The sequence below is a fragment of the Tursiops truncatus genome, chromosome 6 (genome assembly GCF_011762595.2).
Source record: "Tursiops truncatus isolate mTurTru1 chromosome 6, mTurTru1.mat.Y, whole genome shotgun sequence".
NCBI classification, from domain to species: Eukaryota; Metazoa; Chordata; class Mammalia; order Artiodactyla; family Delphinidae; genus Tursiops; species Tursiops truncatus.
Genome location: NC_047039.1, coordinates 45,183,036 through 45,197,962, shown reverse-complemented (window position 1 = coordinate 45,197,962; position 14,927 = coordinate 45,183,036). Strand labels below are relative to the sequence as shown.

The 14,927-nt window shown below is 39.2% G+C and overlaps 1 protein-coding gene across 3 annotated transcripts in view; it reads left to right on the top strand.

The window, feature by feature from the left end:
- Nucleotides 1-12,828, top strand: part of MTAP (methylthioadenosine phosphorylase) — a 39,262-nt gene extending 26,434 nt beyond the window's left edge. Inside the window, exons 5-9 of one of the 3 annotated variants that reach the window (XM_019934903.3) lie at nucleotides 722-824; nucleotides 5,086-5,325; nucleotides 9,035-9,157; nucleotides 11,099-11,148; nucleotides 11,323-12,828. In XM_019934903.3, the coding sequence (XP_019790462.1) occupies nucleotides 722-824; nucleotides 5,086-5,325; nucleotides 9,035-9,157; nucleotides 11,099-11,146 (514 nt within the window). In that variant the 3' untranslated portion in view covers nucleotides 11,147-11,148; nucleotides 11,323-12,828. Of the gene's footprint in view, nucleotides 1-721; nucleotides 825-5,085; nucleotides 5,326-9,034; nucleotides 9,158-11,098 lie in introns of all 3 variants that reach the window. The other 2 variants (XM_019934905.3, XM_019934902.3) reach the window with 2 other exon arrangements.
- The last annotated feature ends 2,099 nt before the right edge of the window (nucleotides 12,829-14,927 follow it).

Here is a 14,927-nt window from a genome sequence, read left to right as displayed (position 1 = left end):
GCAGGAATTACTCTCAATTTAGTGACAGGGCAATCAAATGCAAAGTTTGGACTGTGTTTGAACATGAAACTAATCAAGCAACGGTTTAAAAAAAGATTTTTTTTTTTTGAGGACACCAGGGAAATTTGCACATGGTCTATATATTAGGTGATACTGAGGAATTAATGTCATTTTTATCAGCTGTGATAATGACATTGCCGTGGAAAATACTCCACATATTTTGGTCCTTCTGAAGTAGGGGTGAAGTGACAAAGTCTGGGATTTGCAACAGATGGAGCAAGTTTGACAAAATTTTGGAAACTGTTGAATCTAAGTGATATATAATGGGGTTCACTATACAATCCTCTACATCTGAGATGATGGAAAATTTTCATGTTGACTTCTTAAGTGTTTTACCTGGCCTCCTGACACCACAGTTGAGTTGCATCTACAGTTCAGTGTGGTTATCCTATCACAGCCACCAGACCACAGACACTTTAATTCCTGTTGGGAAGCACGTTGCCACCAACCCAGAGCCAAAAAAGCCAAATACCATCCAGAAGCTCTTTTTCTTGTTGTTGTTTTTTTTTTTTAAAAAAAAAAAAGTTTCCTTCAGCTTATCCAGAACTATTGATTCTGGAGTGAGGACCCAAGATATCGACCTAGATACAACTGATTACCAGCCCCCAGAGGGTGGGAAGGTGGCTTTCTAAAAACTACCCTTTTTTATTTTATTTTGTAGGACTACCAGAAGGCTTCAGACCTTCTATGACGGAAATCATTCCTGTGCCAGAGGAGTGTGTCATATTCCAATGGCTGAGCCGTTCTGCCCTAAAACAAGAGAGGTTCGTAATATTTCTGGAAGGTGCACCAGAATAAATCATGAGGGCTTGGGGTGGCATCTAGACGTAGAATTAACTGGCCAAGCATGTGGTCTCTCTTCCCCTCTCTAGCTTGCTGCTTACTCAAGGTTTTATGAAGAGTTGTTTCCCTTTGCTAATAATGTCTCCACTACTCTCAGTCATTTGTAAGATGAATCACTCAAAGTTGCAACCTACTTTTTCTTTTTTCTTAACTAAGTTTTGATTTTGCTGTCAGGATACCTTTTAAAATAATTTAGGGTAGCATAGTATGTCTAGAGTATACAATCTGGAACCAGATTTCTTATGATCAGGTCTTTACTCTTCAGCTTAATTGGTGTGTGTCTTTGGACCAAAACCTCGGGTTTGGTTTCCTCGTTTGTAAAATAAGGTGATGATAACATGTACCTCGTAGGACTGTGAGGGATAAAAGAGTTATTTACTTATAAAGTGCTTTGAGTGCTGCCTGTTAGTTATAAGACATCCAGTGACTGTTAACTGCTTTTATGAATTAAGTTATTAATAATCTGTAAATTGTCAGATTGGCATCATTTGCCTTTGAGCTGAGTTTGGCTGTTACTGTCCAGCTTCCTCTCCAGGATTATAGTAAGATCTCAGGACTAAAGGGGCAGCCCTACAAAAGCCAATGGTGATATAAAGTGAGGAATCACAGCCTTAGCTTTCAGAGAATAAAAATGGCTACCACAATTCAAAAGTCCATCCATGGTACTTTTCTTATAACTCAAGATTTGAAAGTCAGGTGCAACCCAGTAGGTCAGAAGTTATTGTCAGAGACAAACTGCCTAGTAAAATCTACTTTATAAAATAACTTAGACGATACAGATACCTAAACATGTTAATCATTCAGGTGATTTTAACACCTGAATGTGGAAAGTAGTATATGTTCAGCCTTGTATAATCATGTAAAACTAGCTTCCTTACAGTTAAGAGCTAGGGCACCTTAACCTCACTCTGGTCTCAGAAATCTAGAATCCAAAGCCAGGCGTTGGAGCCATTTCAGATATATCACTGCATATTGATTCTCTGTGACTTCTGTGAAAGCACCTTTTTTACTTCTTTAAAACAAAAAAAAGGGCAGGTTAACTTCTAAGTGTGAGTTTAGAATACATTTGACCCTTGAACAACGTGAGGGGTTGGGGCACTGACCTACCATGCACTTGAAAATCTGAGTATAACTTTACAGTTGGCCCTCCGTATCTGCAGTTCTGCATCCAAGGATTCAGCGAACCACAGATTGTATAGTATTGTAGTATGAATTTATTGGAAAAAATCCATGTATGAGTAGACTGCACAGTTCAAACCTATGTTGTTCAAGGATCAACTGTGTAAGTTCCTGGGTAGTTATCAGCAGAATATATCAGAACAATGTAAGTCTGAAACACAGATCTGTCCACAGAATAAATTTGCTCTCCAGAGGAAGGTAGATGTGTGCAGTAACATTTTTGTCCACTTCAAAATGGGGGCAGCTTGGGAAGAAATAGACTAGGGAGAGAATATGCATGTTAGTAGGAAATCAGAGGTACTGCCCAGTGATGTGGGTACTAGGAGTAGAGGTGGGTAAGGGAAAAGTGCTAATGATGTATGCAGAGCACTGTAAATGTGGTGGCTGGATGATAGTTTCCAGTAATGCAGTTTGGCCTCCCTTGAGACTGAATTAATTCAGCTATTATTAGTCTAGTCAAGCTAAGGACCCTCACATAAAGACTTTAAAAGAGTGCTGGGGAGGGCAGTTTAAGAAAATGGGAAAATAACGCCTTCAGAGTATTACTTTATTCTTATATACCCTAAAAGAGATTTTAAAATATTGTCCAAAAAATGTAAAGAGTGGGTGGTGTTGCCCCTTCGTAATTATCACTTTAACTTTCAACGTCATTGTGTACTTTCGTGTACCGATGACAGATTGTCAAGTGGCAAGCAAGGTACACTATGGTTGTACTATATCTTACCACTTGTGTTGAAATATGTGTATATAAAAGAGATAAATATGAAAATATTTATATGCAAATAGAGTGTTTCTGGAAAGTTGACCGAAGAACTGGTAACAGTGGTTTCCCATGGGGAAACTGGGTCGCTAGTACACAGGTAGAAGAAATACTTGTCACAGAATAATATCCTTTTGTACTGTTTACGTTTTTGTACCATGTGCAAGTATTACCTATTCCAAAAATAGTACTTCTAGTCGAAAGGTAATCTGAAACACATTCTTCTAAAGTCCTGACACAGTAAAGAGACCTCTCAGCCTGTAGTTTATATTTCTGGCACCTTACGGTGGCGTTATCTGTTTGTGTGGGAGTGCAGAGTACTTGCCCAGGTGGCAAGGGCCCAGGGTCTGTCACTGCCTGGCCCACCCAGGCCGATAAGCCTCTACTTCCTCCTCCCCATCGTGGCACCCACCACCCAGGGTGATGGTGAAGACGTACAAGGCACATTGCCACTAGCCTGCGATAGTTGTGATCTTCCTTCACACATCTCTAGAAGCACTCTGAAGTTTGGCCGAGACGTACAGCTCAGTTATTTGAGATTTTTAAAGACATTTAATGAAGACAGGACTGGGCTGGTTATATCTTAATTTTGAAAGTGGGGGGGGACATCAGGGGAAAGAGTGATTTAATAAGCCCTTGTATTTATACCTATACTCCTTAAAGAAAAGTTTTTATTTAGCAGAATCTTATTTTCAGCATGTATAGGATAAATAAACATGATGTAGCATCAGCTAGTCATCTAGGGCTTGTCATGGTTCTAAATTTGGAGTTGCCGAAGCTCTTAAAATTCTTTCTCGTCTTGCCATAGCATAATGTGTTATTTTTAAGGAAATAGGTTAATTTGCTTATGTGGTTCAGACATGTGCAGGCAAGCCTTTGGCCTAGATTGGAGCCTTCTATTGACTTTGAGTCACTCCATCTTATATAATGGTATCATAGGAAACTTGACAAATTATTTGGGAAATGTGTAGAAGCTGCCAGTGTTAATAATTAGAAGACCAGTTAAGCATTTAGATTCCTTGCTATATATATTCCTTAGCTCATTTAATATTCACAGTATCGGGGCTTCCCTGGTGGCACAGTGGTTAAGAATCCGCCTGCCAGTGCAGGGGACACAGGTTCGAGCCCTGCTCTGGGAAGATCCCATATGCTGCGGAGCAACTAAGCCCGTGTGCCACAACTACTGAGCCTGCGAGCCACAACTACTGAAGCCCCCGCGCCTAGAGCCCATCCTCCGCAACAAGAGAAGCCACTGCAATGAGAAGCCCATGCACCGTAACAAAGATAAGCCCCCGCTGGCTGCAACTAGAGAAAGCCCACATGCAGCAACGAAGACCCAAAACAGCCAATAAATAAATAAATAAATAAATTCTTTAAAAAAAAAAAACAAAACTCAGTATCTCTGAGTTATATAATATTATTCCCATGTTACAGATGAAAAAACTAGGACGTACGTAAGGGTAAGTGAATTCTTGGCAGTGCTTTAAGAGTTAAGTTTAAAAGACTAATTTTTTTTTTAATTAAAAAGGAATGTTGAAGCACAGGCTAAGAAAATAATGAAATTAGATTAGACGTACATTATTAGACACTAAAAAAAGTGATCAAACTTTTAAATAATGTTTCTAAACTCATATGTGGCCTTGCCTCTAAAGGGATGCCAAGATAAGTTTATCTCTGGATAGAAGAAATCAGCACAGCCCCATTCTGTTTTTTACTGTATGTCTTTAGAGAGGCAATAGGCAAAAGAGATTATGAAATCACTTTCTACCCCCAAAAAGCTTTCACAAAAGCCCTCAGGTTTTGTATAAAAGACCAGTGAGAATGAGTTTCTCAGGAGCTTGAAAACAGTTCACTCTGCACATCTCTGAGATGTGAATGAGGAAGGCACCTTAGTGTAGACTTGGAGGTTAAGAGCTCAGGCTCAAGCCCCCATTCACAATCCATGATAGTCTCTTAAAGTTGTTAAGAAGTGAGATTAAAGCATGTAAACAAATGCCTGGTGTGTAGAAAAACCTCACTGTTTGCTCTTGTAGCTGTGAGCTAGGGGCTGGGGCAGGACAGAGCACTATGTAAGGATAAGGGTCTACGAAACACCCTTCTGTGATTTCCTAGGTTCTCTTTGAGGGCCTACAGGTACTAGGTATTTATAGTAACAATCTTTTAAACAATCAGAGGAAAAATAAATTAAGCTGACCTTCTGTTTGTATGTTCGTATGTTTTGAGTTTGGTTCTTTGCATTCTAGGTCCTCATAGAGACCGCTAAGAAGCTAGGACTCCGGTGCCACTCAAAAGGGACAATGATCACAATTGAGGGACCTCGTTTTAGCTCCCGGGCAGAAAGTGTCATGTTCCAAACCTGGGGTGCGGATGTTATCAACATGACCACAGTTCCAGAGGTGATTCTTGCTAAGGAGGCTGGAATTTGCTACGCAAGTATCGCCATGGCAACAGATTATGATTGCTGGAAGGAGCATGAGGAAGTAGTAAGTGAAATTCTCTTTGGAACTTGTATGGCCTGGGTTTCCACGTGCTGTGTGAGCCAGTAAGAGAGTGTCTTAACTCTTTGTTTATATTACATTAGTTGCAGAAAGTGCCATTCTACCAGGTTTTAAAGTCAGCTTTTTATACACTGTCATTAGGTATTAACAGATTTTTTTCTGTAGTTCCCACTGGAAGAACAGAAATCTTCATAGAGAATAAAAAGACACTTTTATCCAAGGATCAACAGGGGAACAGTACATTGTAAACATGTAGGTGTGTTGGGAATTATATTGAGACTTGGCCCTTACTTTAAGGATAAAGACTTGGTTATAAGTTCTGTATGCTGTGCTACTGTTTATTATGTAGGGTGAAAACCCTACTATTACGTACCTCTTCCTGGTAAAAGGACTCTGTATTCATGTCTGTCTGTATTCCTGTTTGTCTCACTTACCTTGGCTGGGTACTGTGCTTGGTATAATAATATGACAGCAGACAGACAAGTCCATAAGGAGCCAACATTCTGGGTTTTGTGGGGCTGGGTAGAGGCCAAGCAAACCAATGTGAGAAGGCTCAGGGTTATAAAGAAATAGTGTGATAAGGTACAGAAGTACATATCAAATTGGCCCAACCAAATACTTGAAATCCAGGAAGGCTTCCTGGTTTAAGTGTGATGGGAAAGATGGCCGTGCCTGAGTTGAGTGGAGAGGAGAGGAGGGAGAAGAGGGAGGCAGGGCCACGTAGGCTGTGTAAGGATTTCAGATGGGAGGTCAATGAGGGTTTTTGGCAGGAAAGACAGCAAGATCCAGCTGGTATTTGAGGACACTGGGCCACTGAGGTCAGGCTTCCAAAACAAATATTTTCTTTGTGGAAAACTTTGAACATCTACAAAAGTAGAGTCTAGTAAAATGAACTCCCAGTTACCATCACTGAGCTTTCCACAGTTATCAGCCATGTCAAATCTTGTTTTATTTATATGCCCCTACCCACTTTTCTCTCCCCTACCCTAATTATTTTGAAGTAAATTTTTCTAAAAGGCCTTTCTTTTAAAATAATTTTTTAAAACCACACCATTGTTGTATGAAAAAATATTGATATTAATTCCTTAATATAATCAAATGTCCAGATTTGTCACATTTTCCCTCGTTTTATAATTTTTAACTGTTCAAATCAGGATCCCTTATAATCCACACATTGCATTTGAATGATATGCCTCTTAAATCTTTTACTGTAATATTCTCCTCCCTTTTCATTCCTTGCATTTTACTTGAAAAAACCAGATCATTTGTCTTGTCATTTATCTCATTTTCAAAAGAGAAAGTGATAAAACTACAGCCAAGAAATTTTGAAGGAAGAAGTGCTGGGGTGGCGGTTCTGAACACACTTAGGGAAGGTGACATCTTCTCCAAAGGGACCTTACCACCATCTCAGGCTGCTTGTTTCACCATCCAGTTTCATGTAAAATGGAGTAAGATATTCTAGCTGCCTGTCCATCCGTGGGTATGGATTTTGGGTCATAGATGAACACAGATTCTTTGCATGAATGTCTTATCCTGACTCCGCAGTGTAATAAACTGTTGCTGACAACTAGGATGTTTGTTATGTAAGAGATTTGCAAATCCTGACTCAACAAAGTCTCTGACTTGGCAGCTTTGGTCACCTAAGGGACAGCTCAGCCTCATGATGTTGAGAAGCTGTTTCCAATTAATAGGAGACTCCAGCCTCTGCCACTCCGCAAGAGCAGATTGCTTCCTGCCTGTGGCTTTCTGCTCGGTCTAGTAACATTTGTCCCCCATGCAGAGCGAATGGTACTTTCGTTTAGTAGCCCACATGAGGTTTGGAAAACAGTCAGTTGGAGCTACTTCAGTTAAAAGCAAAAAAAAAAAAAAAAAAACCGAAGCTCTTTGTAAGTGGTAAGGCACGAAAGCAAATAATATTAAATGCCACCAGGAAAACATAGACAAAGATGGCATCATCTCAGTCAGCTATGTGTGTCATTGTGCTTTAAACCAGATGTGTAGCCTGGCATGGCAAAAAGGTTTTAGAGTTGCCTAAACCCTTCTTCAAATTCCTGTTGTTCTTTTTACTTGTAATACTGGTTGAGTTATTTAACCTGTTCGCATGGGTGGGGGTTGTGTAGTTACATTTCTGACCTTGCAGATTATTAGCAGATTTATTAGGAGATTAGATTATTAGGAGAATTAAGCCATATGATAAATGTAGCGCATCTAGTATAGTGCTGGCTCCTGAGAGGGTGGTCATCAGATGGTAGGTGTGATGGAATGGGGGAGGGGGATAGTTTCTGAAGAAAACTTCTCTGAGATTTAAGCTGGATGTTGAACAGAAGGTTAGAATTTATTGTGAGGAAGTTAGTAGAAAGGACATTTTGGGTGAAGAACAACAGCAGAAACAAAGAGAAAAAGGAGATCAGAATCTATATTAGTCACAAAGTGTGAGGAAAAGAGTAAAATACAAGGTAAATCTCTTGGCTGCTTCATGACCCTGCATTTGAAGATTCATAGCTGGCCAGGCACCCAGCTAGCTGGTCACCACCTTGTGCTGTGATCTCCTCGCACAGTGATGGGACTCTCCTCTGCTACAGTGCTCATCATTTTGTTCTAAACACATCTCAATGTTGTGGGAGGGGTCTGGACTTGATGCCTTGCCCCTGAATCTTGGGTTTCTTCTAAGCATAGTGAAACATGACAAGTACTCTTTCTGATCATCTGTTTTACACGTAACTTTTTTCAGCTTTCTTATTAAACAACTTTACTCAGAAACAGACAATGGTAATGAACGTCCAGGAATCCAACATCCAGCTTCAATCAGAAACATAACAACTTAAGGCCAATCATATTTCATCTATACTCTGATCCATAATTTTATCCATAAACATTTTAGGAAACATTTAACATAACCACATTACTGTTATCGCATTCCAACAATAATTGCTTAATACATCCAGGCGAAGTTCAATTTTCTAGTTATCTCAACTAGTATAAGTGATTTTTTTCTTCCAGGTATTTTTAAAAGATCAGGTAGGAACTCAAGAAGATGTTCTGTGAAAAGCAGGTCATTTGTCCTGTAGAGTTTCCCACCATCCGAATTGGTGAAATCATCTCCTGAGGGTGGTTTATCCAATTTCTCAGTGCTCTGTTATTTTCTGTAAATTTGCAGTAGGATCTAGAGATTTGATCATATTCGGTCATCATAATCCACAAGGAAGCTCATTAAAGTGGACTGTTTCTTTGTTTGGTTTGGGTTTTTTGGTTCTGTGATGTTAACAGCCCATCCATTAATTCACTGGGACTGTAAAATGGTTGATGCTTTGACTCCATCATTTTTCTTTATTAGCTGGAAGACTTCTCTAAAGAGAAATGTGCTTATCTTCTGATTTATCCAGTATAGCAACAGTATTTAAAATTGGAATCCATTCTATGGACATGAGAAGAGCCACAATCTTTTTAGGCCATGCTAACACATTATATATCTGAGAAACTTTCTTGGATGCCATACTGAAAACCAGTAGTGCTTTTCAGAGATGTCATTGGGTTTCTCCAAGAGCTCTCCCTGATATATGCAGAGCTTGCGCTCAGGGGATTGAAACTGGGGTAAACTGACTTTAACAGATCAGGTAGGAACTCAAGAAGATGTTCTGTGAAAAGCAGTGGAATTTTAAATTGCTGTTAACATCCCGTGTTGTTGTTTCTCTAGGTTTCTGTAGACCGGGTCTTAAAGACCCTGAAAGAAAATGCCAATAAAGCCAAAAGTTTACTTCTCACTACCATACCTCAGATAGGATCCACGGAATGGTCAGAAACCCTCCATAACATTAGGGTAAGTATCCTCAGCCATCTGTAAGCAGACACTTCCATAGACCCTCAGCTGCCTTTTTCTCTTAATTTGCATTTCACTCTTGGTCCATCTTCTTATGTATTCTATACTAGACTAGATGTTTTCTACAAGTTTTCATGCTATTTACTACTACTAACCATAAATGGAATAGATACACATTTTGGCTGGTAATGCAAGAGCACTGGAAGTTAAGGTGGGGAGAGTTTTATTATCTAGTCTACCAGGTTCTTAACATTGTCCTGCTTTGCAGTATATCCCTAAGTTTTACTTCAGAAGATCGGTAATATTTGCTCTGTACATGGATTACACTGCAGACAAGGCTGTTTTCTCTTTGGCAGATCCATGCAAAGTGTTGGCAGCCTTTAAAGCCAAAACACTGACAACAGCAATACTGAAATGGTGCCAGGGAATGTCTACTTACAGTTAATGCTGCATCAAACTAAGACAGTAATTAATGATAAACAAGTGATGGGTTGCAGATTGGTAGCTCTTCAATTCTAGTATTAATTCCCAGAATATAATTTGAACTGACTGCTGAGCTCAGAGATGTGTGGTTTTTATCTGGACATCTTGAGACTCTCTTGATTAACGACCTTGGATAAGAAGTTGCCTGAAATTGATCAGATGTTACATTCACCTAGTAGCCAGTATATCCTAAAGTCTCCTAGAACACATCTGTACTCTTAGGTCTTAAGAAAAGTAGTTGAGAGAGGATTCGAAAAGTTGATAAAAGCCCTCTCTACCTGAATTACTACCGAGGAGCCCTGGAATGAGAGCCACTGTTTTAGTGTGACAAGGACACTATGTGGTAGTAAATGATTGCCAATTGCTGGGCATGGAGGTGCCAAGATTTGTAGTGTTTGCTGACTGCTGTGGTATAAATGCTCTTGCACGGCCGACTTCAAGCTACTAACATGAAGCCACTGGTAAGCTGGGAAGTGATGTACATAATCAGGTTTTTACAAGCTGGTACAAGCAGGCTCCAGCACACCACTGTAATAATATGCCTCTCAGCCTTGAGGACTGGCAAAGTCAGGAATATTGACATTTGTAATCTGTCTTCCCTACTAGACTTTAAATCCATAAGGAGCAGGAAACACATCCATTGGTTTCAGCCTATATACCCAGGAGATAAATGTTCTTTAATGAGTAAATGTTAAGCCCTTCCCCCCATGAAGTATTTCATCATAATTGAAATACAGGCAGCCCTTATTATAAGGATAAAGAAAAGGGGAACAGAAAACAAATTCTAAGAATTGGAGAATGTCACTTTAAACTAGAAACAGTTACATTTAGCTAAACATAATGAGTGTAATGTGATAGAGCAGCATGACTTTGGCTTGTCTAAATAAACACACTGTTGATTGGCAGGATATGTGACTCTACTTTTGCTGCTGCTGAGAATATAACCTGCAAGATGGGATGGTGTGTTTTGGGTTTGTTTTTTTTCGTTTTTTTTTTTTAGGTTTCTGACCCCATTTTGACCATAGTCCCTTGAACTTAAAGATAATTTGTCAAGCAATAAATTTATTATTTCAGCTGCATTTTTAAGTAAAGATGTATGGATAGTAGAAATTGGTGTTCTTTCTGTGACGCTTCTGAAAGTGTGTGTAAAATTGTGTGTTTCTGTATGTATGCATTTTTTAAGAGGGTCAATATGTGTAGAAAAGAGAAAATGAAGAATTGCTGCTCTAGACAAAATTAAGAATCATGGCCTCCATTCTATAGCATTAAGGAACACCATACTAATAATCCCTTATTCCAGGGCAGTATTTTCAGCTCTCTCAGCACTGAAGTGTGTATCATTAATTCACTACACTTAGTGAGCACCCACTCTATGTCAAGATATGTAAGACGCTGTAATGAAGAAGCTCCGATTCTATTTGGTGATACTAACGTAGAAATTTCAATGATGTTTTTCAGTGGAATAAGGCAAATGATGGAGGTTGCATAAACAACAATCCAGGCTAGAGGTTGGTGTATAAAATATGTCCTAGTGGATGTGAAGGCGGATGGAGATAAGTGAGAATCAGAACAGTCCTCTGAGATAAACATTCTGAACCTCACCTTACATGAAAGAAGAATGAAGAACTAAAAAGTTAGGAGTTACACTCAAAGTCCCATAATTTGTGCCTGCTTTCTTTCAGAAAATGGCCCAGTTTTCTGTTATGTTACCAAGACATTAAAATAGCATGGCTGCCCAGAAGACAAGGTAACCTTCTAACTCCAATCATTTGGGGAATTCCTGCTTGAGAAAACACAGAAGAGATATGCAGCTTCTGTGCCCTTGCCCCCTAAGGAAGAACAAGTGATAAGACAAGACATTGCTCACATCAGAGATGCCTTCTAAAAGACTTGGACTGCTTCAAATAACAGAAGGAAAGCAAATAACCAGAAAACGTGGGGAAATATTTACACATTAGAAAAAAAGAAGACACCTTTCACCATTCCCCCAAATTTGTAACAGTAAAGGTAAGCAGTAACATTCCTATGTTGCCAAGGAATGTGAAGAAATAGCTCTTAGACTATTTATTGATGTGACTGTGAATTGGTATAATCTTTTTGGAGGGCATTTTGGTAAAATGTATCACAAAGCTTAAAAAATACCCTTTGTGCTGGTTACTTTACTCCTAGGAATTTATCTTTAAGAAATTATCAGAGATACATACAAATAATTATGTATAAAGAAGGATGTAGAACATAGTTTTAATAGCAGATATTCAAAACAATCTGAATATCCAACAACTGGAGGTAATCATGGTTAAGCTCTAATTAGATTGTGAAGCAGCCAACTGAACATCATGGTTTCACATAATATTTAACGTACTAAGGAAATTGTTGCTGTATAATATGAAATGGGGATATAGAAGCATTTTACAGTACTAATTTTGTTTTAAATATTTACAAAGAATAGAAAGATATATACTCTTTTGTTATTATATTTGGGGGGAGGGATATTGGATAAATTTTTAATTTTCTTTATATTTTTCCATATCTTCACATTTTTCTACAATGAATATAATCAAATAGTGAAGTTTTAAAAATAAAAATGGGGGCTTCCCTGGTGGCGCAGTGGTTGAGAGTCTGCCTGCCGATGCAGGGGACACAGGTTCGTGCCCCGGTCCGGGAAGATCCCACATGCCGCAGAGCGGCTGGGCCCGTGAGCCATGGCCGCTGAGCCTGCGCGTCCGGAGCCTGTGCTCTGCAGTGGGAGAGGCCACAACAGTGAGAGGCCCACGTACCGCAAAAAAAATAAATAAATAAATAAAATAAAAACTAAAAAAAATAAAATAAAAATGGGCTTAGAAAAACCCAGTTCTTGAAAACGCACTGTTTCTGGTAATGCAGCAAAAGTTAAAATGGCAATACTAAGAGGAGTTCTGTTTGAGTTCAATCTTCATTTTTGTTAAAAAAGATAATTAATGACTGTATAGTCAGAACAATACTTGGGTTTGCAACAATGTGAGAAAAGCTGGGTGTTTAATATGGAGCTAATCTTAAATTATTTAAGAGACTGTATACACACATTATAGTGTGTCAGATATTCTTTAAATTGACATTTGATTTTTTGTTTCTACTCCTTTTTATGATTTGATGAATTATTTTCCATGAGTTGGTGATTTTTGTTTTTTAATAAAGAAAATGGAAGCTTCTTACTGTTTTTTATTGTCAATTTTTTAGGAATGTGGTTTGTTTTCTTATCACAGGGAGATCATACTTCCCTCAAAATTACTCCTTCTCACTGTGGTCTGTTACTGGGTCCTTTAGTGATGTATCTCGTCTGTTTAAAGAGATTGTAGAATGAATGTGTTTGTGTCTAAGAAACTGTCTTCAAGATAATAAGCTGCTAATTGTAAACAATAAACTAGTTACCCACCCTTCAGCATTAATACTAAGCTGTGTGGGTTACATGTGAGTATGGCTCTTGGATTCTCAGATGCAGTGGTTTCAACTCTGCATATGAGGGAGCCACAGAGGACCTGATGGGTCTGAACCTAAGGTTCTCTGGCTCTATACCCCATGATTGTTTTCACTACCCTGTAATATATGCTATGCCTTACTTTCCTTCATTTTTGGTAGGTGTCTGAGGATGTCAAGGCCAAAATGTGGGCATTTTTCTTGTTGCCTTCCCAAAGTACAGTGCTTCCCAAGTTAAAGAAGTTCTTTTCTCGATCCAGTAGCCTTTTCTTGCAGCCTCATTTTTAGACTTCTCAAATGGAGTACATGGTACTCGTTTTGTTACCCATCATTCACTCCTTAAACAAAGCCAATAATATAATTTTCCTCCTACCTCATTCTCGAGGACTTTGCTGACCATTTCTTCCCAGAACACTTCCACTTCTATGATTCTTCACTCCTTTTCTTAGCTACAAAAATAAGTGGACACTGTGATCAGTTTTGAGCATTTCGAAGTTTCCCCAGTGGATTATGGGCATAATGGAAAAGTTCTAGCTTAGTGACTTAGCCCCTTGGAAGAGTGCTGAGTTACTAATTAGTACATCTGCATCTATTTAGAAATGTGTATTGGCATTGTGAGCTGCTTATTTTTGTTCTGCATTGTTGTTCATGATTTTGACAATTAGATAACCAGAACAGTTCATATTCAGTGTTAACCAAAAAGAGTGGAGAAGGCTGGAACAGCAGGCTTACATTTGAGACCTGAAAATACTTCGCAGATTAGCCTCAGTGCATCCTGGAGTTGTTCATAATACGCCAAAGCTTAAGAACGGCTAAAATTCTCAGTGGTGTGGGGCGGGGCGGGGGGGGGGGGTCTAAATAAGGTACATTAATTCAAATAAATAACATCTTTATGTGCCAGTATAAAACAATGTTGGTGATAAAAGTGGAAACCAGAGAAATACGTAAAGTAAAATAATGCAGTTTGTGTGGGTGTGTGGATAGCATATTTATGCTTATGTCCACAGAGTTTCTGGAAAGAAGCTGAGTGATAACCTCTGAGGTACAAGCCAAGGGACCTACTGTCTACCTCGGACCTTTCTGTACTCTTTGGACTTTTTACCATAGGCATCTTATCTACTCTTGGTTTATTCATTTTGAGGCATGGAGAATAGGGGAGGCCTTGCTCTATAGCAGTTTATATAAAATAACCTCTTTAACCTGACATTGAATTCTGCGAGGTCATGTCCGGGACAGTGTGTCTACTTCTGGGCACAACACTTTCAGGGGAACTCTGACCACCTGAAAAGCACCGAAAGAAGCGTATGGGAACTGGGAAGACCATGCCACGTATATAATGGTTAAAGGGACTGAATATGTCTAACTATTTAAGAGAAAATCTTATGTGAGCATTTCAAATATTTAAAGGGCTGTTCAGTTCTGGACTAACCTCTCTCACTACTGATAAGCCTCCATAAAAGCAGGAAACATCTTTTTTACTTATTATGGGATCCTTTGTTCCTTGTACTTAGCACAAGATCAGTGAATATCTGCGTAAGTGAAAATCTGATCCTATTTTTCCTACATAAAACCTCCATCAGCTCTTCATACACCTCCTCCTCCGTCTTCACTTTCAGCGAGTGACTTCAGTTCTCTCTTCACTGACAAAACTGAAGCATCAGCAGACAACTTCCAGGCATACCCCCATTACCCTCCCCCAAGCTCTCCCCTCTGTTGTCTTTTCTGACAATACACATATTAGCAGCACCTGGAGGGCTTCTTAAGCCAGACTGCATGATCCCACCCTAGAGTTTCTTTTTTAGAAGTCATCAGTCTGGGACATAGTAATCTGAGG